Raw genomic sequence first — 26113 nt, 5'->3', positions numbered from 1 at the left:
TGATCTTGGAACTGTATGGCTCCTTTGAGCCACCTCATAGTTGTGTTTTGGAGGCAATTTTTTTCATTTTGTAGTAGTAGAATTAGATTAATTTGGGAGTAGTTTGTTGGCCCTTTCTCATTCATACCCAGTTTGGTTTATTTTTAATTTATTATTATTACTCATAAATCATTATCATTTTATAGGGGAAATTAATCTGCTAATCACTCAATGTTCCTGTGAATATAGGATTGGTCTCCATTTATGCTTATACTTGCCAGTGTTTTCTTCTACTTTACTTTTAGATGTTCTAAAGAATGAGGCTCTGTCTCCTTTGGGGGCATTTGCAAAGTCTAATAGATCATACTGCCAGGAAGTTTTTCCTGTTATTCATTTTAAATTTCCTCCTTCTCCCTTTCGTTCCATTACCCCTGGTTTATACTTCCTGTTCTTTTCAAATAATTCCTTCCTCTTCTGTGTGTTTATACTCTACACGTACTTGCAGTAATCATCTCAGCTCACAGTTATTATTTCATTACTGTAGCCATGCTTACCTCTTTTAACCTTTCCTTGAATCAGTTGAATCAAGTTCTTTATCAGTCCATTTCTTTTCTGAGTTATCTCAAATTTGAAAATATCCTTCTGATAATAAGATTCCCAGTAAATTTCATTTTGTTTGCCTGTATTTTAAAAAAACCTATGATTCACAGAGCACACAGTTTAAAACAAAAGTTTTCAGGTACGACTAAAAATACTAGATTACTTGCTGATTTTTGCTGCAAGTTATTTACCAGCGGAGTGTTTAATGTACTGCAGAATGTCTAAGGCATGTTCAAACATTGTATAAATATATACATTTAGCAGTGAACATTGCCAAATTCAGACGTGCCTATATGCAGAATGTAAAATATTACCCTAATGACCTGTACCATAAAGTCACATGCAGACCTCCTTTTGTACATACTGTGAATTGATCTCTGAAAGAGGCGGCTTTGTTGACTACAGCCTGAACTTGCAAAGTTTCCATTGTGACACACTTCTGTGTAGGATGCCTTTTGGTAGGTGGCTTTTGGCCAGAGGTTATGATGTATGCAATACAATGAGTTGTATCCTAACCCTCTCCCCTACTCTCAAAAATGAATTATTAGTTAGCCTTCCAGTATGTATAATCTCTGTGGACAACTGTGGTCAAGTCTTGGTTACTCTCCAAGCCAGGGTGGTATGGCATGTGAAAATAGAGGTTTTGCATCATTCATTTGCTCTTAATATTTAGTACATCATGGCCTATGCCTGCTCAATTTAATCCTGCTGTCATGGGACTTAGTATGGTCCACAGCCACTGCATGAACAGCAACTATATTTTGAAACGGTCAGATATATTCTGCACCCAGAGAGAAAGAAAACTCACCAAAAGGTACTGCTTTTATGTACATAATACCTATCTGTGGAGGGCTCTGCTGCATAATGAAAAGATTTAATAGAAGTACATAGATTTGTTAAAAAAGCACATTCCAGCAAATAGGTACTACAGTGATGGGCATTCTGAAAAACCCTAAGATAGGTGGGTAGGTTCCTTAAACACAATATGTTTGTTTCACAAGGAATTCTTTTGGTTTTGTTTTGTAGCCTAACAGCAGTGGTCAAGTAGTAGGGAAAGTGCCTGGCCATTTTACTCCAGTTTTGGCACCCTCTCCCCATCACAGTGCGGTGCGACCTGTGACCCTGACCATGACAGATACTAAACCCATCACTACATCCACTGAAGGTGAGGCATCTTCACCTACAGCAACCAGTAAGTATTTCTCTAGGAAACAAAAAATGTCCATCGAAGATTCAATCTACCAAATTGAGGCCAGAAAAAGGTGCCTTTTCCTACTATTTGACCAAGAGGATGCTCATCATTTACATGGAGAGCAAATATGTGATCCAACTGCAAGCTTTTCCTCTCCAAATTTTAACTAATGTTATCATGTTACATGAATAAATACTTGTGACATGACAACCAAAATGAAAGGGAAAAGTCTGCGTATTTGACCACTATTCAAGAAAAAGAAAACATGATCTTTCATCTAAGGTGGACGTTGTAAAGACATTGAGAAGCACACCGAGACAGAAAGGTATTACAATGACCCACAGATGGAATTCCAAACAGAGATTGGATAATTTGCTCCTCAATGAGCTTTCCTACAGAAATCAAGCCTTATTTCAATGCATACTGAATCCGAGCTATGAAAATTGCAAGCTGATATAGGTTGTGTCATTGTTAGCAAAAATAAATGATGTGGCAAAAGAAAAATTTAATTCCTTGTCATTTTTGCACTGGATGGTATATTCACTGATCTTTTATTTATTTATTTATTTATTTATTTATATTAAATAAATATAAATATTATTTATATTAAATAAATAAATAAATAGCTTTAAAGTTTTAAGCTCTGTTACTATAAGTTCAAGACCATATTATTTATCCTATCTTTGTCAATGGAACTGCAATTTTGGACATAAGAACAAAGATATAGCTAGACATAGGGTAACTTTTTTAATTATTCATCTTATGCTCAATGATGCATCAGACTGTCTTTTCATAATCTTTTCCATATCTGTTGTCTTTGAACTTTTATTTTGACTGGAGATGTGTTGCCAGTATTTATTAGATGTGAAGATTTTTAGGAAACACTTCTGATCATATGATTCGGTAGACAAGGATCATATGATTTGGAAGAAAAGTCACCATTCATTAATAATATGAATGTCCTTAGCATCATTACTTTTAAATGACTCACTTTAGAATCATTTAGTGTCTGAACTGTGAATCTAGTTCCTAACTTTTGGATTGCCATTAACTGAGACCATAAACATTTTTATTTTATTTTTAAGTATATATACTATTTTGAACCATCTGATTAGAACAGGAAGAAAAGATGAGACTTAATGCATATGTGTTCAAGATTTAAAGTTAAACTGGTTATGTGTTTATTATAAAAGGTTAGAAGTAACTTCTGTACAAATTACTGCTTAATTATAAAAATACATAGATAAGAGAATACATAGAAATACATAGATAGATTTGTGGAAGTGTTTTATCTGTTCTTTTAGTATAGCAGAAAATTTGTTACAGGGTTAAGTTGTACAGTGTCCCCTGTCTGGTGGCATATGGTGCAGTTCTTGTACTTCTTGAGAAGAGTTAATTTTAGCAGCAAACCTTAAGAAGTTTAGAAGCTGTTGCTCTAAATTTTTGGTCTAGAATAGGTGAGAAAATCAAGTTCATGCATAGTTTCAAATATTCATGATTTCAACCTTTTTCCTGTTTGACACAAGTGTGCCTGACCCAAATATATGCCTCACTCAGATGAGGTCAAAGTCTCCAAAACAAATGGTAAAAAGAACAAATACTGTGTCAAGTCTGCACTGGGATGCTGGCTGGTAATCTGACTATATTAGTGATTACTACAGGAAAGCAAAGCTAATCTGTTCATTAATTATTGTCCCACTAGTAATGGGAAAATTTGGACTATATTTTCAAATGAAGTTGTCGTTCAGTTTCTTTTGAATTTCATTGGAACTTAGGCACTCAAATTACCCTGTGAACCTTAGAAAATCTCTGCTTCAGTATTTGAAATAATGCTTCCATGTTATATTTGAATCTTCATGCTTCCACAGAAGTACCTAAGCAACTTTTTGCCTAAAGATCCAATGTCTTCCACTAGAGCATGTAAATAATAATAAGAAAAAAACTGTAGAATTTTAAATAGAATGTGCCAATTCTGCACAAAATGGCATGCTACATGTTCAGCATGCTGTGCTTCTGAGAGCAGTGCAGTTGTGCACCTACCTTGTAAAACCTTTTAAAACTGGTTTGATGACTTGGGTTGAAGGGAAAAGTTCTCTTGGCTTGCTGATGAAGAAAATTGCATAAATAAGGGATCACACTCTACTAATACAGAAATTATATATGAATCTATACAGATCACATTATCAATCTTAATATACCTGTCACAGGAAATATTAATATGCTAAATTGTTTTAAGGCATAATTTTACTTTTATTTGCAAGAACTTATTGATTGATCAAAACATATATGAAACATATGCTTGCCCAACAAGTTATCATTATTATTCAGTCTTATGAGACGAAAATGACAAATGATTAGCACTGCATTTCATTCTGAAATGTAACAGCAGAATTATTTTAAATGAGAACAGCAAATTTTGATAATATTTGGGAAGCCTTGTGGTTTCCACCATAAATTCTTTCTACTATCTGATTCATTATTTTTATGGTAGTTTTTCAATAAAGTTTTTAAATAAAGCCTTTTTATTACAGAAAGGCAGTACCATTATTATTTTTAAACAGATGTAATTTGCTTATATATGCAATATGACTGTAATATTAATGGAAATATTTAGTAACTACTCTCATCTACGTCCTCACTGGTTTGTCTGTTCAGTTTTATTAGTTATGCTTTGTCTGCTAGCAAGTTTCCAAGCAATAATTTTGCAAGTCGCAGAGTGGACATCTCCACACCAGAGTGGAGTAAAATCACATACCCTGTTTCATAAGTGCCACCAAAAGCCATGAGAAGGCCACTGCCTTCAGGGATTACCAACAGAAACCAGAGAGGAATGTGACCTACAGATGAAGGATCCATATTGTGTAACTAATCCCAGCATCGCCTACATCCTCTTACACCTCAGAAGTGGATTTCTTTAAGTTTCTGTAGCAGAGAAGCAAGAGACTTCCCTAAATTGTCCCCCATCTGCAAAAATGTTGTTCCCTGATGCATAACAGAGATGAATATTTAATATTATCTTGCACAGTAAAAGTTAGCTCTCACTCATGAAAATACTGATCACATTGTGTCCTTCTTCCAAAGGACTCTAAAGAATAATGTCATGCTACCCCACTAGCTGAACTTCTATTTTTTGTTGTTCTCTTAAAACTTCATGATGGGCATTCACAACAGCAAGACTGTGTGGACTTATATTTCCTTATTCTTTTCTCACATCATAGTAATCCCAATGATTTAATCACTGCCTTAGACAGTTGTCATGCAAATGAGAATCAGCCTTGTAATTCTTTCAGAAACATACTTCATTTGATTACTTATATATGTATATATATATATATATGTTAAGCAGAAAAACTTTTTTATAATGGGAATGAACACTGTGATTTCTACCTGCAGTTTCCATTGACATTTATAGGAATTTTCATGTGCCTTTCTGACTTTGGCCCAACTTTTCTTTTGCATTCTATTAAAGCTTAAATTAAGAAAAAACAGACACATCCTATATTTTGCATAATCATAACTCTGGATCTCTCATATTTGTACTGTACCTGCACAGGGTAATAGTTATGATAGGTCGGTATTTTTATCAATCTGTTCTGTTCTTCCTTAATCAGCCTACACAGCCTCAGGCACATCCCAAGCCAATCGATATGTGGGACTAAGCCCAAGAGACCCATCCTTCCTACACCAGCAACAGGTGGGCAAGTTTCACATAGGTGTAACGATATAGAGAAGCTTTATATATTATCTTTCTACATGCTGCCACTGTTATCTTGGATTAGAATAAGATCTTAAAGGTTTTAGTATTTGTCATCTGAAGATGCAGTTTACTCAAACCAAAACTGAATCATTTAAGAAACATGAATTTAGCATATACTTTATTTATTGGAATTGTGACATCTTAAGGAACTTCTTATCATATTTATTCCAATTGCTCCATTTTTCAAGAGCTCATACATGTAAACTTTAGCAAAACTGTGTGGACTAGTATTTCCTTATTCTTTTCTCACAACATAGTAATCCCAATTTTAGGAGTGAGAATGAGGTCTATAAGGAAAAAATAAACATTTCAAAATAAATTAAGCAAAATTTCTAAAGGGAAATGTCCAACTTAAAATTCTCAAGCTATATTTTTTGCAGATGTTTAGAAAAAAATCTATTTTATTTCTAGGAAATTAGTTATAAAACCAAATTCTCAGTGCAACACATCACCATTTCTGGAGTAATAGGCGTACATTGGTCTGCTGATCTCAAACATGATAAAAACATATTTCTAGTTTTTTACATCATTTATGTTTCAAGCAGCATTTTAAATTTCACATCTCATTAATGCTGTAAATTTAATGCAAATGAAGTGTTTACCCAAACTGTGAAAATATGCAGCCGAGATTAATGATGGTTTACAAACAAATTATCTGTAACCAATAGCAAGGCCATGCACATACAGAAAACCTATGTTGCTAGTAACAGGAATATATTTGGGATCTTCAGAAATTTAACATATTTTATTATGTGTTTTTGTGTCACTCCTAGATCTTAACAGTAGAGTAGTTTGAAATTAACAGCGTGTAAGGAAAAAAATATGGCAGTAACAAAGGGGCTGTTAAATAGTCCTCGGTATTTATTGTACTGTATATTTTTCTCAGTCTCAGGTTCCTGTCAACTGCTGGTACACATACCTGTTTCATTTTTGAGTAAAACCTACCTTTTCTTGGTTTGCCATGATATAGCTGATGTGTGCTTCGTCTGGAACTCCCTATCCCTACCCACTCCCATGGCAAGGTGGCAGTATGGCCGTTTTAAAGGTCACCACATGCAGAGTTCAGAGAAAATCATAAAGATGATAGTTTATTCAAGATAGCTGACACTTTGCCAGCTTTTTTTAACCACTGAGACCTAACTGGAAACATCTGTCCACATTTATGAAAATACCAAATGACAATTAGTGGTTTTGCCAGCCATTGATTTTTCAGTAATTTTTCTGGTGGTTTTTTTTTTGTTTGTTTGTTTGGTTGGTTGGTTGGTTTTTGTTTTTTGGTTTTGTTTTTTTTTTGTTAGCCTCTCAAAGGTTTTTGTATTATGAAATTTTTTATAATTACTATAACATGGCTCTTGTTGACAGATATACAATATCACAAAATATAATTTATTGTATCTTGAAACATACCTAAGATATCTCTTTTTAAGCAGTGCAATGTAGCTTTTGGATTATTTTTTTTTCCATGTGATGTCTTAAGCAGTATCCTTTGAAAATTGTGACATCCAGTTAATTTATGGATGTGCGAAAAAAAAAATAAAAATTTTTCACTACATGTGTATAGACACGTTTTTTCCCCCTAAAAATTGCTATTGCTTAAACCCACTCTACCTTTTTCCAAGTTCATCAAAAGAGTTACAAACTTTTTGCATGCCCAGAAGTTAGCAGAAACACATTTAATTTTCTCTTGGCTGAGCTCATAACACATACATTATATAATGCTTATTTCATGCATCTCCTATATATTTTTGCCTTGCATAGAATGAAATAAATATGGAGATTTTAGCAGTGTCATAGGAACATAAAAGTAAGAGGGACCTCAGGGGCCATCACAGTCTTTGGTGTTTACATGCACCATGTCTTATACTCCCTTTCATGGTGAAATGTGTGGCCAGATGGTGTAGGTGAAAGGGGAAAATAAATTAGGTCTTGCATACATTTCATAAACAGAAAAATTCTTCAATGCCACTGTGCAAAACCAGAGTTCTGCCTTCTGAAGCACATAGCTTCATACTCTAGTTATATTAATTGAGACATATAGTAAATTGAAAAATTGTGCCATGTTTTCCTTTTTGTTGTGATTTTTTTTATTATTTTCTAACTTATGCAATGAATATATATGTACGCTTGCCTGAGTGTGTTTGATGTGTGTGTGTGTGCATTGTTACACAAGTAATATATATAAAATTAGGGAATAGTGTGTACTGTTTTAAACTATCTGAAGGAACAGTAAACTTTAATAACAAAACTTTTTCAAGTGGGTAAATACAAACATGTAAGTGCAAATATATGTTTCTAATAAATTAGTCACCTTTACCCACTTAAATGATAAAGAGATTTCAGAGGTGATGGTGCCATATATGTTTATTACCCAGAAAGTGAGGTTGAGCACTGAAATTGTCTAAACAACTTCAATGGAGTAAAGGTTATCCTTTGGTAAGGCAGAAATAAGATTGATTTACTATGTCCTTTCATTACTTTACAACAATTTAAGAGACCACTCTTCTTGTGGCAGGTTTTAAATGCATTTGCTTTAAAGCAGCTCATGATGAATGGAAAGGAAAATCAAGGGGTACATGAAATAAAGACAATCAATCATTCTGTGTTAGCTGAGAGAAATTCTAAATTAGAAAGCCAATGGTTTTAGTTCCAGAAAGGTCCTTTAAACATTCACTGTACCCTGTAATGCACATTGACCCTTCAAGAATAAATATTGTCACTGCTACATTTTTTACTTAATTGGAGGAGTCTTTATGAAGATTTATTTTTTTTGGTTATGAGAAATATTGGCATGTACTGTTGAATACGTTTCTGTTGTTGTTAAATAGAACCAGGATATAGCCTACTTAAGGTACAGTAATCACAATAAATTCAAAAGTTACATCTACAGTTTGTAACGTGTACTTAACACAAAGTCTTCTGGCAAAGTGATAGTTTGCTAGAACTTCCAATAAACAATTTATAGCATAACCTGCCTGGAATATTCATGTTTAGATGGGAAGCACTAAATAAAATTTTGAAAGACAATCCACAATTGCATTTATGGGAACAGTTTGGATACAGTGAAAAATATTCTGTTGCATGCGTTACTTAGCATGCTGTGTTGATAGTTAGGAAGACAAGGCTCTAATGAGGAATTATAATAACGCAGACTGATTTCAGCTGTAACTGCTGGTAGGTCTTCCTGTTACCTGACTTGAAATGCCAGGTATTTCTATACTCTGACACTAACAGTTACTAAACAAATCTCTTGCTTGAGTGGCAGCTAGAGAGTCACATATGTGTTAGCATTTTGTTGTAGAAAATCATGTCACAACAGCTCCCCAGAAATGCCTATTATAAATCACTTATGACCACTTGGGTTGCTTTACTCAACTCAGCAACAGCTTCTGAATATTTTTAAGTGTTATTAATGCCACTGCAGGAATGGAACTATAGGCAGAGGAAAGGGAAGTGATAGGAACTAGTACCTGATTGAGACTGTTTTGCTTAATTTTGCTTTTGATGGTTGGTGGGTCTATTTTATGAAGTTGAATGTAGTGCCTGGTGCTCATTATCCGTGCTGAAAAACATCTTAACTGAACTATGCATAAAAGAAAGGTGAGATAATCTTCATAATGGTAGGGAACACCTTCCTCACCCCCATCCTCCACTCCCCCACACTTTTGCTCACAGTTTATCTATGCATCTACACTGAAGATCTATGGTTTCTAAGACTATATTAGAGGAAGAAGCAACAAATTGTGGTAACTTCATCAAATTCAACTTTTTACAAGTTGTGTCTCTATTCTTGTGGCTATATGATTTTGATATAGAGATCATTAGTTCAGTAACAAAAATCTTAATGAGAAGAATTCTCCTGGTTATGACATTTCTATAGCTTTGTGTTACTGTTCTCAATTTTGTGAACTTATTAGGTTCTTGAAATTATAGATGTTTACATACAGATTGATATTGTTTCTTTCTCTAAAGTTGGGATGTTACTAGAAATAGTAGTCATGGACTTTACCTGTGAAAACCATGTGAAAAGATGGATGGATGGGTAGATAGACAGACAGACGTTTGTGTTTATTGGAAGTACAGATAACTATGTTCACAAATAATAAGTTTTTTTTTTTTTTTTTTTTAATGAACTCTGGAGCCTGTTATGGGTGATTGTGGTTCTATTTTACATTGGGAAATATAGATAAACAGGTTAGTTATTAAGGTCTGTGAAAACAGACTCTAAAATGTCACTCTAAAATGTCACAGTACACTGTAGTAGCTAATGCTGGTCCAATTGTCAAGGAACTAATAAACTCCTTGATACCATGCAATAATTAATACAATGGCATGGTTTCTGATAGAGATTGAAGTTTCTGGGTGTGCTATATGTTATGCATGATTGTCATGCAGCTTTGACATTTATGAGTGAAACATTTGCAATATATATAATAAGAAGAAACACTTCAGGTCTGTAAAAAGCTGTTTTCTACTGCCAGAGTAGCCTGCCTTTTTTGTAGGAAGTTGTTCTTACCAGATGCATCCTTTAGTTACTGAATCCCACAGTTCAAAATGGAATTCTCTTCATACTATTCATCATGGAAGTTGTAAACTCAAAGGTCCACTGAAAACAGAGTATCTGTTTTTAAAATGTTTTGGGTGGATGTTACTTTTGCTTTCAGCAGAGGGCTGAAAGAAGAACGCAAGTGGACTCTTAAACAGAACTTCCCAGTAAAGCCAGGAAACAGGTTATCAACACTTAAGCTGTTCTTATTGTGTCCCTTATCATAATTGACAGTTTGACGTAAAACTTGGTCACATGACCACCACGGAGGTATGTAAATGGATAAGAGGTCATTTTTCACATATGCTTGCTGAAAAGGAAACACATTTAAAGGAAGTTTCAGTAAAAACAATGACAATATGCAAATGTTCGTTTTTATGTTGGCTTTTTTTTTTTTTTTTTAAACTAATAAAAACTATAGCAGCGTCTCCAATTACACTTTCTAGAATACTTATTTACTTTCTCTAGTGATTACAGGAGCTTGGAATGAACGTTTTTCTTTGATGGGTCACCTTTTCAATAGGAGAATACAAAACCTGCTTAAATATTAACCCCTAAAATTATTCAGTCTATGCTTAAAGTTTGAGCTGTTGACTATGGGATCATAATGTACATAGGATTTGCATACTTAAAACTCTGCAGGGTAGTTGTACTTGGAAGGTGCCCAATTTAAACTGAAAGGGTGGTTATAGCGAAGTCTGTCTCTTGGCTAGAGCTTCACAACAGTATGTCTCAAAGCACTGGAAAGTGCAAAACAAAATCACTCCTCTGGCATTTTACAGAGGGCAAAACAGGAGTAGGGGGGTGGGATGACTTTCAGGCAAGTGGCAGAGTTAGGAGAAGCACTTGTTCTATTGCTGTGCTGTTGCGTGGACCTTTAGTTCCTGCCCATGACACTGCTGAGGTGGGTAAGGGAGTAGCAATGTCTCCTATAAATGCGAGAAATACTTGCATGCCAGGTAGTTGTTAGTGCAGACTTTGAGCTCCCTGCTACTTTGTAAGTAACGATATATCCCAGGGTGAGAGACTGCTGCAGCTCCACACATTGGGGAAAGGTTAGGCTGCATGTGAGGTTTCCAGGTCTACTGCAAAGCTGGACATCCTTTTTCTCCTCAGCATACAGATCCATGTTCTTTCTTCTCCATGGTTAGGTGAGAGAAAAATAAAAAGTCATTGACAATGTTTTGTGGATAGAAGGTGTTATCGTTGCTTGCCTGTCTGAAAATGGCAAAGCCGTGGGACTGAAGTGAAGGCCACTTCCAGAGGACTTCTACAAAAGACTTTTTACCATGCCACATGCAAAATCAGGTCATTTATTTTGCATCCACAGTATATTTTTGAAAAAGTCAGTGTTTTTCAGTATTAACTGTCTCATGGGGACTATTTCCTAAGTCCCTCTACTGAGAAATCTAAGTTTTCTCAAGTTACCTGCAAGTAGTTTCCTGCCTCTCCCTTTCACATTTCCTGCACCAAAACTCTTTTAGGTGGATAATTGTAGATGAGACTGAATGTGCCTTCTCATCTCCAGATAACACTGTGGCATACTTTTAGAGGTCAACCAACTCTGAGGACTACATCTGGCCAGAAAGCTTTCAGTATGACTCCAGACAACACATAGCACTCAAAATACTGTACTGAATTGCCCTATATCCTTCCAAAGCTAGGTACTTGAGACAGATCTATGCTCCCAGGCTTTCCCTACTGTACTGCCTGGATGTCCTCCAAAAGCAGCCTTCCAGGTGCAGTTGTAAGTAGATGTCTTCTTCTATCACATGAAGCCAGAGCTCATAGAGGTCTTTTAAGCTTTTCCAGCCTTTTTCCACAGAAAGCACTCAACACACGTGAGGGATGCAGATGTAGTATGTGAAAGAGATATGTCCAAATACTTTCAAATGTATATTTCTAAATCCTGGCCTGTTTTCTTAGACATCCTGGTCTCCAAACAGGAGTGATTTGTGAGAGGAAACTTTATTTGATGGTGGAAAAAAAGATTTTCCTGGCAGGTTACCTTTTAGAGACAACATGGCAGCTATGTAAGCTGGCAGAAAAATGCAGAGCAATAGTTTTTAACACAGGGAAGATGGTTTACAGTGCAACTGATGCAGTCCTAGGCTTGTCATAGAAGTGGTTATCAGGCAGACTTGCAGTGGTTTGTGTCATTTTCAGCACAACAAGAAGACACTACTGGTTCAGTGAATAGTGCTTCACTTACAATAACTGTAGATTTGGTCCAGCATAAATCTTCCTATACATGTGTATATAATGGGTCTACAGCATGTATAAAAGGTGTATGTTCTATAATTACCATGTCAGGATTTAGTTGTATAAGTGTTGCATCATATATGACTTTATATGAACTATGTTATTTCTACCATTTTTGAAATAGATTTAAAATGACATCCTGGATCTTTTTCTGTTGTTTTTTTTTTTTTTTTTTTTTTTTTTTTTTTTTTGGTGTGATAACTTTAATATATTAACTGTACATATGAAAAGCTTTCATTCAGACTGTGGGCAGAATATCACAGGTTAGTGTAGTAGCTGATTTTACTAAAATGTAACGTAAACTGTTTTCCCCATATGGCAAATGCAACCAGGTTCTATTGCAAACTAACTGCCATGTTTCTGAGCTATACCTAAGGGCAAAAAATGATTTGGTAACACTAAGTTTGGGAGTTTGGGATTTTAGTCTTCTTTATGCTTATAATTCTGAAGAGTTTTTATTTGTAGATTTTATATATATATATATATATTTTATATATATATAATGTATATATATATATAATGTGTGTGTATATATATATATACACACACACATATATATATTATGAAAGAATAAGAGGTTTATGTGTTTTTTACTCTTTCAGGCTTATATTTCAGCTGGAAATGACTTTTTATAGTTAAGTTATAAAGCTTTAAAATATGCTTCTGTAATGAAGTTTATCATATTCTTAAGCATTATAACAAAAATACAACTTCTGTACAAGTAACTGAGGTGACATTTTACTACATCTTCAATATGAAAATTTGGTTTACAATACAGTTTTGCATAGTGAATAAACCAAACATTTACTTACTCCTTTCTTTAAACATATTTATTGTATTATTCACCGTTACCTCTAGCAAACTTTCTGCATGTATATTTCCTTTTCTGGTTAATTTCATGTGGTTTAGTCATGCTTTTAATGGCCTTTAGAAGGTCCCTTTGAGTTCTTTAGATAACAAACAAGTAACAATCCCTATGAAAACAACAGAGGCTAACATTTCCATTTCTCAGACCTTAACAGCAGGAAGCTTATGAGTGTAACAGCCAGACAGGGTCAGGTTTGCAATATTGTCTTGTCCCTAGCATTTGTATTTTTCAGGAAAAGGCTGCAATTAACTGTGCTCCTGTGAAAATATTGTAGTTTCTTTGCTGTAGCTTGTGCTGTCTGAAGACTGTGAATATGAATAGAGAAAACCAGAATGCACTGAATGTAATTAAACTCAGAAACAACATTATCTTCAATTCAGAGTTCTGTATCATACATAATGGTACAGCAATTTATATATAGCATGACTATACAGAGGTTAAATTGTATGCTTGCTTTGCAAGCCAGATAAGTTCACTTTCTTAAACTTAAAAATAAGTCGTATATCTTTTCAATAAATCTGCTAACACTACAGAGCAGCTGTTACACAAGCAAAGCTATAACAGGGTTGCTAGAACAATCCATGAGAAGAACTGATGATTTGAAGATCTGGGAAGAATTTGTTTCAGCTTACATTTAGTACATTCTTCGTTTTACTAAAAAGCAATAAAGTTTTTTAAATGTTATTATTCTGAGCCTAAACCAAGATTAGATTATTTTATCACCTCTTGCTAAGTAATACTGCTTTCTGTAACACTAAATTAATAAACTTCAATTACAAAATACCTTTACCCTTCTTAAATAGCAAGATAAGGACATACAGTTTGTTTAATTTGGACAATATTTCTATAAATTGCATGTCTTCTATGTTTCACGAAATGCATGCTACAAGATATTGACTATATTAGACCTTTATTTAATACACAATTTAGAGCATTGCTTAAAGAAAACAGCATTTATATTTTCTTTCTTAAAATATTTCACTATTGAATATTAACATTTCCTTTTATTCCAGCTCAATTTGTAATCTAATAATGGCTAATTGTTATGTGCTAAACACTAGTTACTCTTTTACGCTTTATTAATAGAGGAGCATATTAAAATAGCATTATCTTAAGCAAATCTATAGGCATTTATTTTTAGAGTAAGTTATTTTTGTTTGTTTTCTTTTTTTTTTTCCTTTTTTTTTTTTTTTTAAGTTTCTTCTTGGGAAAGTAAGGCTTTTGCCATGTACAATACTATTTTGCATGTATTCATTTAAATACTAAAAACTGTAGTACTGCTCGATCCATATCTGACTGCTAGGTTTCAATTGACAGCTGAGGATTTGTGACTGGACCATGAATCAAAACGGCAGGCATTTATACCCCAGTGCCAGTGAGGATACATTGGGAATTACTTGGCAAAGGTAACATTTTAATTATTTCCCCTACACCACATTAAAAATTTACATTGAGCTACAGTATCTGTTTTAGCGGGCCTCCAGAGGAATATGTGACAGAATCTGATCAAAATGTGTGTAATATTTCTCCAGTACACATTTAGATTATCTTTAATGTAAGTTGAATTTAGGAGCTACTCTAATTAAGCACCTGGAATGACGATGTTGTGCTGTCAAATGCGAAGTGTTTACAAATTTAAGAGTATACTGATTTTAGGTTTTAAAAATGAAAATGTCACTTGCGTAATTAAACATCGTATTTCGGGGGACTTACTGGCTAATACAAAGAAAATGGTGCTGTGAGAGGTGGTGGTATTGAGCAATGAATAACCATAGTATTAACAGAGACATTTGTGACTAATAAGCCCGTGTAGATTTAGGTCACTAACGTACATGAAGGTAAGATATAAACCATCATATTTCTAAACTAAATACCAAAATAATTAGGAAGTGTTTCCACAAAAGACAGTTTATTTTGTGTGCAAAAACAAAAAAGCAAACAAAAATATAGAAAGCAAAAAGAAGCCCACCCTCAAAATGGGTGAAAAAATACCTTCCTCCCCACTCCCCAACAAATCCCACAGCTTTTGGTACATTAATCCATTACTTGTTATTATCCTTTACATCTGTTGGCATATAATGAATTATGGTAACAGTAGGGGTGTGTGTATCTAAATAGATGTGTAAACAAATCAGTGTAATTGTGATATATCTGATTCCCACCTCTTTCATGTGCAGGATTATCTGCAACTATTAATGGGGGTCATTCATGTAAAGCACACAGGTTGGGAGCCTGTCAAATGTAGCTACTCAATCTCAAGATAATTTTAAATACTTCTTAGGCATTTGAGTACATACATGTAGGACAGTATAAGCACTAGGCACTTACACTCTGTGTAAGCATGTATGTAAGTGTGTGTATATGTATATATAGAATGCTTTTTAATGTACTATATTATGCTATGGATTTCTAGAAGTTTGGGGATTTTTTGAGTTTCAGCTTGGAAGGGTAATTACAGAATTTGAAAAGTAGTGCTGCTTACAAATCTCAGCTTGAAATGCTTTAAATATTGTTGTTTTGCTTTCTGCAGTTTTTCTGATATAATGTTTATCTGGAAAAATTGTTGTGCGAAAGCAAGGTGTAGTTATTTCTTCCATAACAGATTATAGCACAAAGGCAGAATGAAAGGCACAAATTAACTAATGGATTCACCTCACCTCCTCAAGGGCTATGATTCCCGTTACAACCCCCATCATGCAATAACTGCCACAGTTTTCAATGTACTGTCAAGAGTGAATCCGAACTGAGCTAGTGTAGCATGGGGTTGGCAGTGGTGGTGATTTATTCCACCCCTACAAAGGATGTTTTTATTCTACTGGTCATTGACAGGCATTAGCAAATTATCACACAACTGTCTACGTAGGAATATTTTTGAATAGTTTAAATCAGTCATCACTCATGACCTCTTTAAAGCAATGACAGTTTATATCAGCTGAAGCCCTGTCCTGGCTTTTGGTGAATTGTTTGGTGGTTTTTTTTGTTGTTGTTTTTTTTTTTTATTTTTTTTATTTTTTTTTCAGTACCTATCACTCACAACCTGGGGGAGTAATTCATGAAAAGAAAGGAAAATGGGGGAAAATTTTCCAGGTGATGATCAAGGAAACTTTGGTGATGAATGCAGGCACATTCTTTTACTTGTTCATCTTTATATGTAAAACTGGTTTGCAGGTAGCTCCTGGAGTGCTATTTGCCAGTTTGGCCCTACCAGTGGACACAAATTCTGCCAGGTGAGCTTGGGCACAAATTGGTGCTTGCATGGGCACCTCTTGACGTGCCTGGGCCTTTCTTATTTGGCCTAGAATTAAGCACAGCCTTGGAGGACAAAGAAACTTCCTGTAGTTCTCCCTAAGTAGACAGCTTTAGGATTTGGGCTTTGGAATATAGAATTATTGAAATCCCCATGTAAGTGGGGATCTAAGAACAGAAATGATATCTGAGTAGAACAAGGGGCAGTGAGCCTTTCTAACACTAAAACTAGTAAGCACTGGAAAAAAAAAAAAAAGCAAAAAAAAAAGGATAAGAATTGATTGCAAAAGGAATTGCTGCTCACTGTCAGAGAGAGAGCAGCAATTTGACTGTCCATACAGTCAAATTTTCTCCCACAAAATTGTTTGACAAATGTTTGATTGTGTGAATTTGTCAAATCTGCAGTACTTTTTTTGATGGTACTCAGTCTTACCTTTTATAGCAAGCTTTTGTCGTTATTTTAAGTATAATGGTTTTCAGAAATGTCATTGACCTCAAGAAAGTCAAATTTTGGCAGTGAATGTTATCCAAATGTTAGTTGTCTTGTCTGTACAAGAATCAGGTAAGGGAAGAGACCAAGCTGAAATCTTTGTCCTGATATATTGATGACCTGAGTTTTCAGAACTTAGGGAAGATGGCAGAAGATGAGAAAACCTCTGTTATTTTTGTGTTCTTTGTCTCATTAGTAGCTGCCTTTCATATGACAGTAGATATGGTACACAGACATCAAAATAAATTTGCTGTGATTTTCCTTCCTTGTAAAATTATGTTAACATTCATAGTCCCAGACATAAGACACATCTTATTGATACATAGAAGACTGAAATTTGCAAACAGAGAAAATATGAGTAATAGGAGATTAAAACAAAACAAAACAAACAAATAAAAAAGCATTTAAGTCTGTGATGACCATTTTCTTCAGAAGTAGAAGAAGTGTAAGGAGTAGTGATAACTGAAAATACACAAATACCTTTATCACATGAATTAAACATATTGGTATCTTTAAAGGAGATAAAACTTCCTGTGAGCATCTTAAAAAATGGCAAAAATCATTATTTGGTAAGGTACTGGAAAGTCATTTTTATTTTGTTCCTGATAGCCTGTCTACCTATAATTAACTTTTTGCTGTTTGTATAGTGTTTATTATATATATATTATTATATCTGTTGAACTTTGAACAATGTTTAAGCTCATCAGCAGAATTGGACTCTGTAGTACTTTTAAGATAATCTAGGTTGATGTAGCTCTATGTATAAAGAAGATACTCAGAATCCATTAAAAATACCTCTTCTTTTTTTCATAATTGCTGTTCTGTAATAATAACTTTCCTTGGAGATAGAAGCTAAGGGGAAGTTATGAAAATCTGTAAGGGTCGGTTAGGAGAAGGCAGTCACTGTCTGAGAGCAAGAGCATATGCAACAAGGCATGAGTGAGAGTGAGGAAGAATTGTGCATGTGTTGGGGAGGAAGCCTGATAACAAGAGCTTGAGTCTTAGGCACTCATTATTGGATGGTATTACTGGACAGTAATTCCAGCGGGACCATTCTAACAGCCTGCATGATGGGGCTCTTTAATTGTGTGTGGAGTATTTGCAAGTCTTTCATATACTGCAAGCAAAGTTTCATTGCCAAAGTGTACATTTTAACTCAGATATCATTAAATACCATTTTTATTTATTCTATATAATGCAAATTATTATTATTATTATTATTATTATTATTATTATTATTATTATTATTATTATTATTATTATTATTATTATTATTATTCATACTAGAATATATGTTACTTTTATGAGTTAACTGTAGCTTTAATATTATATTTACACTATGTGGGCAAATGCACTATGTTAGCATTTCCTGCTTTCAGCCTGTTATCTTGACACAAATGTACAGTACAACAGCTGTTTTGTTCCTGGAGATGCTGGGGAGAGTTTTATTCTCAGAGTACTGAATTTCCTTCCCAGCTCTAGCTGTAGGCGTGTTCAGATGCTCAACTTTCCAAGCAGCACTTTTCCCCAAGCATCGTTCTGGGTTTATAGCAATAGTGTTGATAAGATGGCCAAGTGGATAATCTCTGGTTTGTGGAAGAAGCAGGAGGACAAAAGAGAATGGGCGTAAATTCCTTTTATCTCACAGTACCTTGTATGTGTTTGGAATCTAGCAAACACATAGGTAAAGTAACACAGTCATAAACACGTGATAAATGTGATAAGCACATTTTGGCAAATATGGACACCTGTTATATCAATGGTTCGTGTCATTGACCTACTTCTGCCCCCTCTCCCCCCTCCCCTTTTCTCCTTCCCTCCCTTTCTGCCTTGAGTAATGTTTTGGAAAAGAAATATCAATTCAGGCATTATGATTTAAGAACAAAAATGCTTAAAGTATACTTACCGTAGAAGTATTAATAGAAAGAAAACCTAGTGATTTCTGGTCTTTATCAATTTAAATTGCTAACTCTAGTAGTTACGCTCAACTCTGTAATAGAGAAAGATGTGCAGAACATTATGTTTCCTCTCCATCTAGGCAAACATCTTCAGACACTTCCTAAGAAATTAATTGTATTCAAGCCAGACTTGCATGCTGCCATCCCACAGGAAATGGGTCAGCAATCCATTAAGATGCCATTAGATAATCTAATTTGGAACTTAATCTCTAAATTAACCATGCTCCATACTTGAAGCATACTTGAGAGAAAGAAAAAAAGTTTATGTTTGAATCGATAGGGGAGCCGAAGCGTGAAGAAGGCTGTTTGTTTTTTCTGTAGCTGTGGTCACGTCTCAAGCCGTCTGGTAACCAGGAGAAACCAGACATGATGTAATTCCAGATTGAACTTGAACTTCAGGGACTTAGAATGGGGGAACAATGGACCATAGGAATCAATAATGTCCATTTTCCACATGATTATGTTTGGAGCTTTAAGTTAACCTTTATGGGGGAAGCAGCAAGAACTGTAGTGTGACCAAAATGAATGAGATGATCCAGAAGCAAGATGTTAAAGTAAAGAAAACAACTTTAGTAATATTTCTGAGCAGCACTGCAGATTCCAGCAGGATTAGAAAAGTTCCCGCTCTGCAGTGAACTGGTTGCCTGTTCTGAGCACTCTTTGTTCACTTAGGTAGGACAAACTTAATCTTATGTTTCCTGTCAGATGATTTTTGGCAGCAATGTTAGGAAAGGAGGAGCATATTATAGAGAACTCCCAAGTGTAAACTGTATCTTTAACCCCTTGGTTACTCGAGATTTCTACTTCCCCACCTTACCTCCAAATGTTTCCACTAAGGCAGAAAAACTTTCTTTTTTTCTTTCTTTTTCTTTCTTTCTTTCTTTCTTTCTTTCTTTCTTTCTTTCTTTCTTTCTTTCTTTCTTTCTTTCTTTCTTTCTTTCTTTCTTTCTTTCTTTCTTTCTTTCTTTCTTTCTTTCTTTCTTTCTTTCTTTCTTTCTTTCTTTCTTTCTTTCTTTCTTTCTTTCTTTCTTTCTTTCTTTCTTTCTTTCTTTCTTTCTTTCTTTCTTTCTCTCCTTCTTTCTTTCTTTCTCTCCTTCTTTCTCTCCTTCTTTCTTTCTCTCCTTCTTTCTTTCTCTCCTTCTTTCTTTCTCTCCTTCTTTCTCTCCTTCTTTCTTTCTTTCTCTCCTTCTTTCTCTCCTTCTTTCTCTCCTTCTTTCTCTCCTTCTTTCTCTCCTTCTTTCTCTCCTTCTTTCTCTCCTTCTTTCTCTCCTTCTTTCTCTCCTTCTTTCTCTCCTTCTTTCTCTCCTTCTTTCTCTCCTTCTTTCTTTCTCTCCTTCTTTCTTTCTTTCTCTCCTTCTTTCTCTCCTTCTTTCTCTCTTTCTTTCTCTCTTTCTTTCTCTCTTTCTCTCTCTCTTTCTCTCTTTCTTTCTCTCTTTCTTTCTCTCTTTCTTTCTCTCTTTCTCTCTTTCTCTCTTTCTCTTTCTCTCTCTCTCTTTCTCTCTCTCTTTCTCTCTTTCTCTCTCGTTCTCTCGTTCTCTTTCTTTCTCTCTTTCTTTCTTTCTCTCTTTCTTTCTTTCTCTCTCCCCTTTCTCTTTCTTTCTTTCTTTCTTTCTTTCTTTCTTTCTTTCTTTCTTTCTTTCTTTCTTTCTTTCTTTCTTTCTTTCTTTCTTTCTTTCTTTCTTTCTTTCTTTCTTTCTTTCTTTCTTTCTTTCTTTCTTTCTTTCTTTCTTTCTTTCTCTCTCTCTCTCTCTCTCTCTCTCTCTCTCTCTCTTTCTCTCTTCTTTCTCTCTTTCTTTCTCTCTTCTTTCTCTCTCCTTTTCTCTCTTTCTCTCTCTCTGTTTCTCTTTTTCTTTCTCTTTCTCTCTTTTTCTTCCTTCCTTCCTCCCTTCCTGCCTCCCTTCCTCGCTTCCTTCCTTTCGTTCTTCCATTTCCTCTTTCTAATTAGAGTTATCAGCATTAGTATTTAGTCATGTTTATTTGGTAAATAAACATTTGGACATATTTTTGAAAAGTGCCAAGTAAAAGAATCTAACAGATTGCAATTGGAAATATTAATGTTCCACTTGGGGAAGCAGTGTAAATGCTGCTGTGATTAAATTTACAAGTATCTTTGCTGTCATTTATGGAAGAGTGAATCACAATAGATCTGGAGAAATAAAAATTCTTTGAACATTGAAAGAAGGTTCTTTTCTAAATATTTCTGTTGGACATTCACACAGTTATTTTCTTCTTGGTTTGATAAATTTACCTGAAAGTGCAGAGTCTATTTTTTTAGGTTACCCAACAGTTTCTGCCAACCCAAGCCCACATTCTTCAGTTTTTTTTTTTTTTCTCTATGGGAGATGACCTTCCAGTTGGTGATAGTCCACTGTATGTATATACATATTTATAATCCTCCATCAGCCCTGACCCTCCATCAGACACTCAGACACATGTGGTCTAGGTGCAGAATGGCCACACTCTCCAGGTCCTGTCTCTCCTGTGGATTTTATTTAGCAATGATGAGCTCTGTGAACTCTCCATGGTCTTTCTTTATTTCTTTTTTTTATTTATTTTATTTTTTTTTCAGTTATGCTATCAAAAAATTGGTCCGCAGGGAGTAGTAGAAGTATAATTACAGCATAATTCCCTTTTCCCTCCTCTGGGCATGAATCTGTAGGTCTTTGCTTCCTCCATCTGCTAGATGGGTGGTATGTGCCCTGCTAAACTGTTAAGTCTTCCTAAATTAATTTGAGATATATCTAATATATCTCTTGATATAAATGCCCACCTTGGAGGTGAAATTTGGCAGCTATTTAACTGCAGATACTGTTTAAGATGGAGAATAACAGAACAACTACATTAAGGAGATGCTAGAGGGGTGGTTATTCTTTTGGCAGAAATGTACAAGTTGGAATTTATCCAGGCACTGAGGTTAATACAATTGCTTTTCCAAAGTTCATATGATCTTAACAGTTTAAATGGTAAGGTTCCATGTACTTGTGTGGGGGAGCACTTGCTTTGTGCTGTGACAGAAAAACCTTGCTTAGTGACTTGCTAGTGCCATTTCTCTCAGCGTCATTCTCTCAAAGTCATTTCTACCTCTCCCCCCTGCCTAAAGACTGACCTGGCATAATCTGGTTTGCCTCGTCTAAGCTGGTATGTATGTTCATGCATAGGATAGTAAAGCTGCAAGAAGGAAACCCTGTTTTGGATTCACTTTCCAAATGGTGGAATAATCTTAAAGACTTTTGAGGCTTTTAAAAATACAGTAACTAGAAAATAATCTTAAAATGCTTCAGATTTGCTCAAGTCTGATTGGATTTATTTTTATTGCATTTAGTTAATTGTTTTATGTTATTATAGTCTTTATTTTATTATAACCTCCAAAGCGGACTGTATGTACATATAATGCTAGTACTGCTTGTCATCCATTCCAGTAATATCTTGCTCAGAGGTTCTTGAAAGAGCAATTATTATCTTTAAGAGGAAATCATGGAAGAAATCTTGATTGGATTAGCATGTGAAAACTGTAATGGAGAATGCTTACCCAGTAGGATGTTTGCAGAATCTTCCTTTGCTATTTTATTACATTTGAACAGATAAATAATTTATACTTGCTGTGGGTAGAGGGAGGGCTGGTGACTATATAATACACCTGATAGTCTAGCTATGGTGAGAGAATACTGTTTCTGGTAGCAAAATTACTTAGATGTATAATGCTTCATGAAGACAGTTCTTGCAAACCATACTCATTTTCAAGAGCTACTAGTCTGAATCACACAGGTAACTGTAAGCAATATCTGATGGTAGTTCCTGTGTAATTTTCTTTAAAACTTAGGTTAGAGCAGTTTTTGGAGCTCTCATTTCATATTCAAAGGGACATGCATTGATACCAGCATATGTATCAGTGCAGGGCACACAGATCTCCTAAGCAAAAGTGAGCTGGAATGTGGGTAGACCTGCTTTAGGTCTTTTTTTTTTTTCTTTTCTTTTTCTTTCTTTTTTTTTTTTTTTTTTCCTAGCCACACACACACAGCTTTTTTATCTGAAGGTCTGAAGGAGAAGCCAAGTGGGCAGATGGACATGTCAGTAACTTCTGCAGGGACAACCAGCTTCACTGTGTCCTGGACAAAAGCAAGAGTTTCAGCTTACCTTGCTCTCCCCTCATGTTCAGGTGCTTAGTGAATAGAGAAGAAGCATTGCCTCTGCTTTTGTCAAACTTAGGACTGGAAGTTTACCTGGGACGTACATAAATCACTGAACAGTGTGGTGAAGGGAAAGATATGTTCCCTTTTCCTACAGTTGCCACCTGTGTGGGCCCTAGGCAGAGTGTATTTTGCAGCCAGCACTAGCTGGCACTTTTGCTAGTAAGTTCTCCAGAGGACTGTCGATGGTTTCCATGGCAGAAGCTAAACTCCCCAGTTCTCACAGAAGGTTCCTTCAGAGCAGGTTTGAGATAACTGGTGGGGGTCCTTGGTCTGGGCTGACAGTCTGTTTCTGCTGCATGCAGAGGCACAGGGGAACTACAAAGAAAGGAGTGGGTTGTATGTAGCTGAAAGTACAATTAAATTTATTGCAAATGTTATGGGGCATAGGTGGGAATACTGGATAGACAACTTTATGTGTATGTAGCTTCACAAAGCCTGAGCTATCTTTTTGGTTATGGCTTATATCAGAGTTATTCTCAGAACTTGGCACTTTGATTAGTGCTTCACAGTGCTATTTACCTCAATATTTTTCACTTGGGTTCTTCTTTTGCCTGCACTATATGTTGGGTGGTAGTATCAGGCCTGGAGCGTCCCCGGACACAGTCACATAAAACTGCAGTATGATGAGTTTGATTTCCAAAATACACCCTGATTTCACTAGGCCTTGAAGATCCTTGCATAGGATGAAAGTGTTGGTGGACAGGCTGCAGGGCCTGCCCTTCCCTGCTGCCCCAGGGCCTGCCCCTGCCTGGTGGGTAGAGACTTTGGCCCCCCTCCAGGGCTTTGCAAGTGATCGTATTTCCAGCCCATGGATGGCACGTTGTTGTCCCAGAGTCAGAGGTGCCTTCACCATTATCCATGGCAGGTGGTAGGCAGCTCTGCCGTGGCGGTCGGCGTCTTGCAAGCAAGAGGCTTCCTGAAGTCAGATGGGATCTGCATAGTGTTAAAATACAGGAGATTTATTGTTCCCTGAGGATTCATAAGCAGCAATGACAAATTTACCGCATGCTGCATTTTTGTGAGGATCGCAATGTAAGATGGAAGGTTTGGAAGGTTTAAAGAAACATCCCCATTAAATTTGCTAGTCATACAGCAACAACAGTCCTATTAGTCACTTGCTGCAATTTATTTTTATTGAGAACTTTCCAAAAAATCAAGCTGTCTTTCTCCTGTGTGAAGTACTGGATAAGAGAGCTGCTACAAATAGCAATTTGCTCCTTATCAGCTCTGACTTCTTTCCTTCACCTGCTGTATTCATTAGAAGGTTTTGAACTTTAAAATGAAGAAAAAATAGTCACACATATATCCAGCCTCTGAAGTACACTGTAATTCCATAGAAAGATAACCTGAAAGCTGTGTATTTAGCCATTGCAACAGAAATTTCTTAAATACCATGTTGACATCGCAGAAAATTTACATTCTTTTTGTTAGTGTTCTGTTTTGTTAAAGTGGCTAAAGACTGCAAATCCAGTGTAACAGGACAGCAAACCACTACAAATTGTAAAATGTGTATTCAGACAGATTCTGAGCAAACAAATCTGCATTTTCTTCCTCTTCCTCTTCCTCTTTCTCTCTTTCTCCTTCTCTCTCTCTTTCTCTCTCTCTTTCTCTTTCTTTCTCTCTTTCTCTCTCTTCCTCTTCCTCTTCCTCTTCCTCTTCCTCTTCCTCTTCCTCTTCCTCTTCCTCTTCCTCTTCCTCTTCCTCTTCCTCTTCCTCTTCCTCTTCCTCTTCCTCTTCCTCTTCCTCTTCCTCTTCCTCTTCCTTCTCATACGCTTCCTCCTCCTCCTCCTTCTCCTCCTCTTCCTCTTTTCCTTCTTTATTACTATCTTTTCAGATCCCTGTGCTTGTGCTTGGAAATGATTTGCATTGTGTCTGTTATTTCATAGTTCACTTCTTAACATCACTGAAATCCAAATAGGAAGGAACAAGAAATGCATTCTAAAACAAATTGTGAAGGAAGATGAATAAAATATTGAAACAATTAAGCCTCATGAATGAGGCTCTGGTACTGAATATTTTTTAAAACCTTAATCTTTTCATCAGATCATATTGGGCAGATCTTTCATATATAAATGGGTTTAATTCTTTGTGTAAATTTTAAGATTTGTTGTATAACTGATTTTTCATTTTCAAAAAGGAGCTCTTTCATGAGCAACAGAAAATGCTGTATTTGAAATAGTCAATAGATATTAAAAAAATCTATAATCAAATAGATTAGCTGACTTCGTGTTTTGAAAATAATTGCAAGACTTTTTTAATTACTGAAGAGGTTACAATTACCCAGATTTTCAGGTAACCTTTAAGAATATACCCAATGACAAAAACAAACAACAACAAAACCAAACCTATTGAATATTATTTTTACTTCAGGCATTTTAAACATATCAGGAAACTCGTATTTCTTATAATTTCTCGAAGGGGCAAAAAAAAAAAAAAGCAACAAGCAGGTCTGTGAATTTTTCCTCTTTGTGTGTGTGTATGTGTGTGTGTGTATAAAACATAGAACTTGAAATCATAGAATCATAGAATCATAGAATATCCTGAGTTGGAAGGGACCCTTAAGGATCATCAAGTCCAACTCTTGACACCTCACAGGTCTACCCAAAAGTTCAAACCATGTGACTAAGTGCACAGTCCAATCTCTTCTTAAATTCAGTCAGGCTCGGTGCAGTGACCACTTCCCTGGGGAGCCTGTTCCAGTCTGCAACCACTCTCTCTGTGAAGAACCCCCTCCTGATGTCAAGCCTAAATTTCCCCTGCCTCAGCTTAACCCCGTTCCCGCGGGTCCTGTCACTGGTGTTAATGGAGAAAAGGTCTCCTGCCTCTCGACACCCCCTTACGAGGAAGTTATAGACTGCGATGAGGTCTCCCCTCAGCCTCCTCTTCTCCAGGCTGAACAGGCCCAGTGCCCTCAGCTGTTCCTCGTACGTCTACGTACGTACCAAATAATTGGTAGGAATCAAAATAGTAAACTAGCAGGTTTAGAGGGGTGTAAAGAGTATCAAAAAGAAGTAAATGAGAGAACCTC

At 35.6% G+C, this 26113-nt stretch overlaps 1 protein-coding gene across 12 annotated transcripts in view; it reads left to right on the top strand.

Moving 5' to 3' along the window:
* NFIB (nuclear factor I B) overlaps positions 1–26113 on the top strand; it is a 188242-nt gene that overhangs the window by 153891 nt on the left and 8238 nt on the right. For 3 of the 12 annotated variants that reach the window (XM_072031740.1, XM_072031743.1, XM_072031742.1), the window contains exons 9-11: positions 1606–1771; positions 5383–5465; positions 14519–14607. The exons of 2 other annotated variants lie outside the window; for them this stretch is intronic. In XM_072031740.1, the coding sequence (XP_071887841.1) occupies positions 1606–1771; positions 5383–5465; positions 14519–14607 (338 nt within the window). The remainder of the gene's footprint in view (positions 1–1605; positions 1772–5382; positions 5466–14518; positions 14608–26113) is intronic. 7 more of the 12 variants (XM_072031741.1, XM_072031744.1, XM_072031745.1 and 4 more) reach the window with 4 other exon arrangements.

Source organism: Anas platyrhynchos, chromosome Z (genome assembly GCF_047663525.1).
Source record: "Anas platyrhynchos isolate ZD024472 breed Pekin duck chromosome Z, IASCAAS_PekinDuck_T2T, whole genome shotgun sequence".
NCBI classification, from domain to species: domain Eukaryota; kingdom Metazoa; phylum Chordata; class Aves; order Anseriformes; family Anatidae; genus Anas; species Anas platyrhynchos.
The sequence above is the reverse complement of the archived record's forward strand: the minus strand, read 5'-3'. Positions and strand labels throughout refer to the sequence as shown.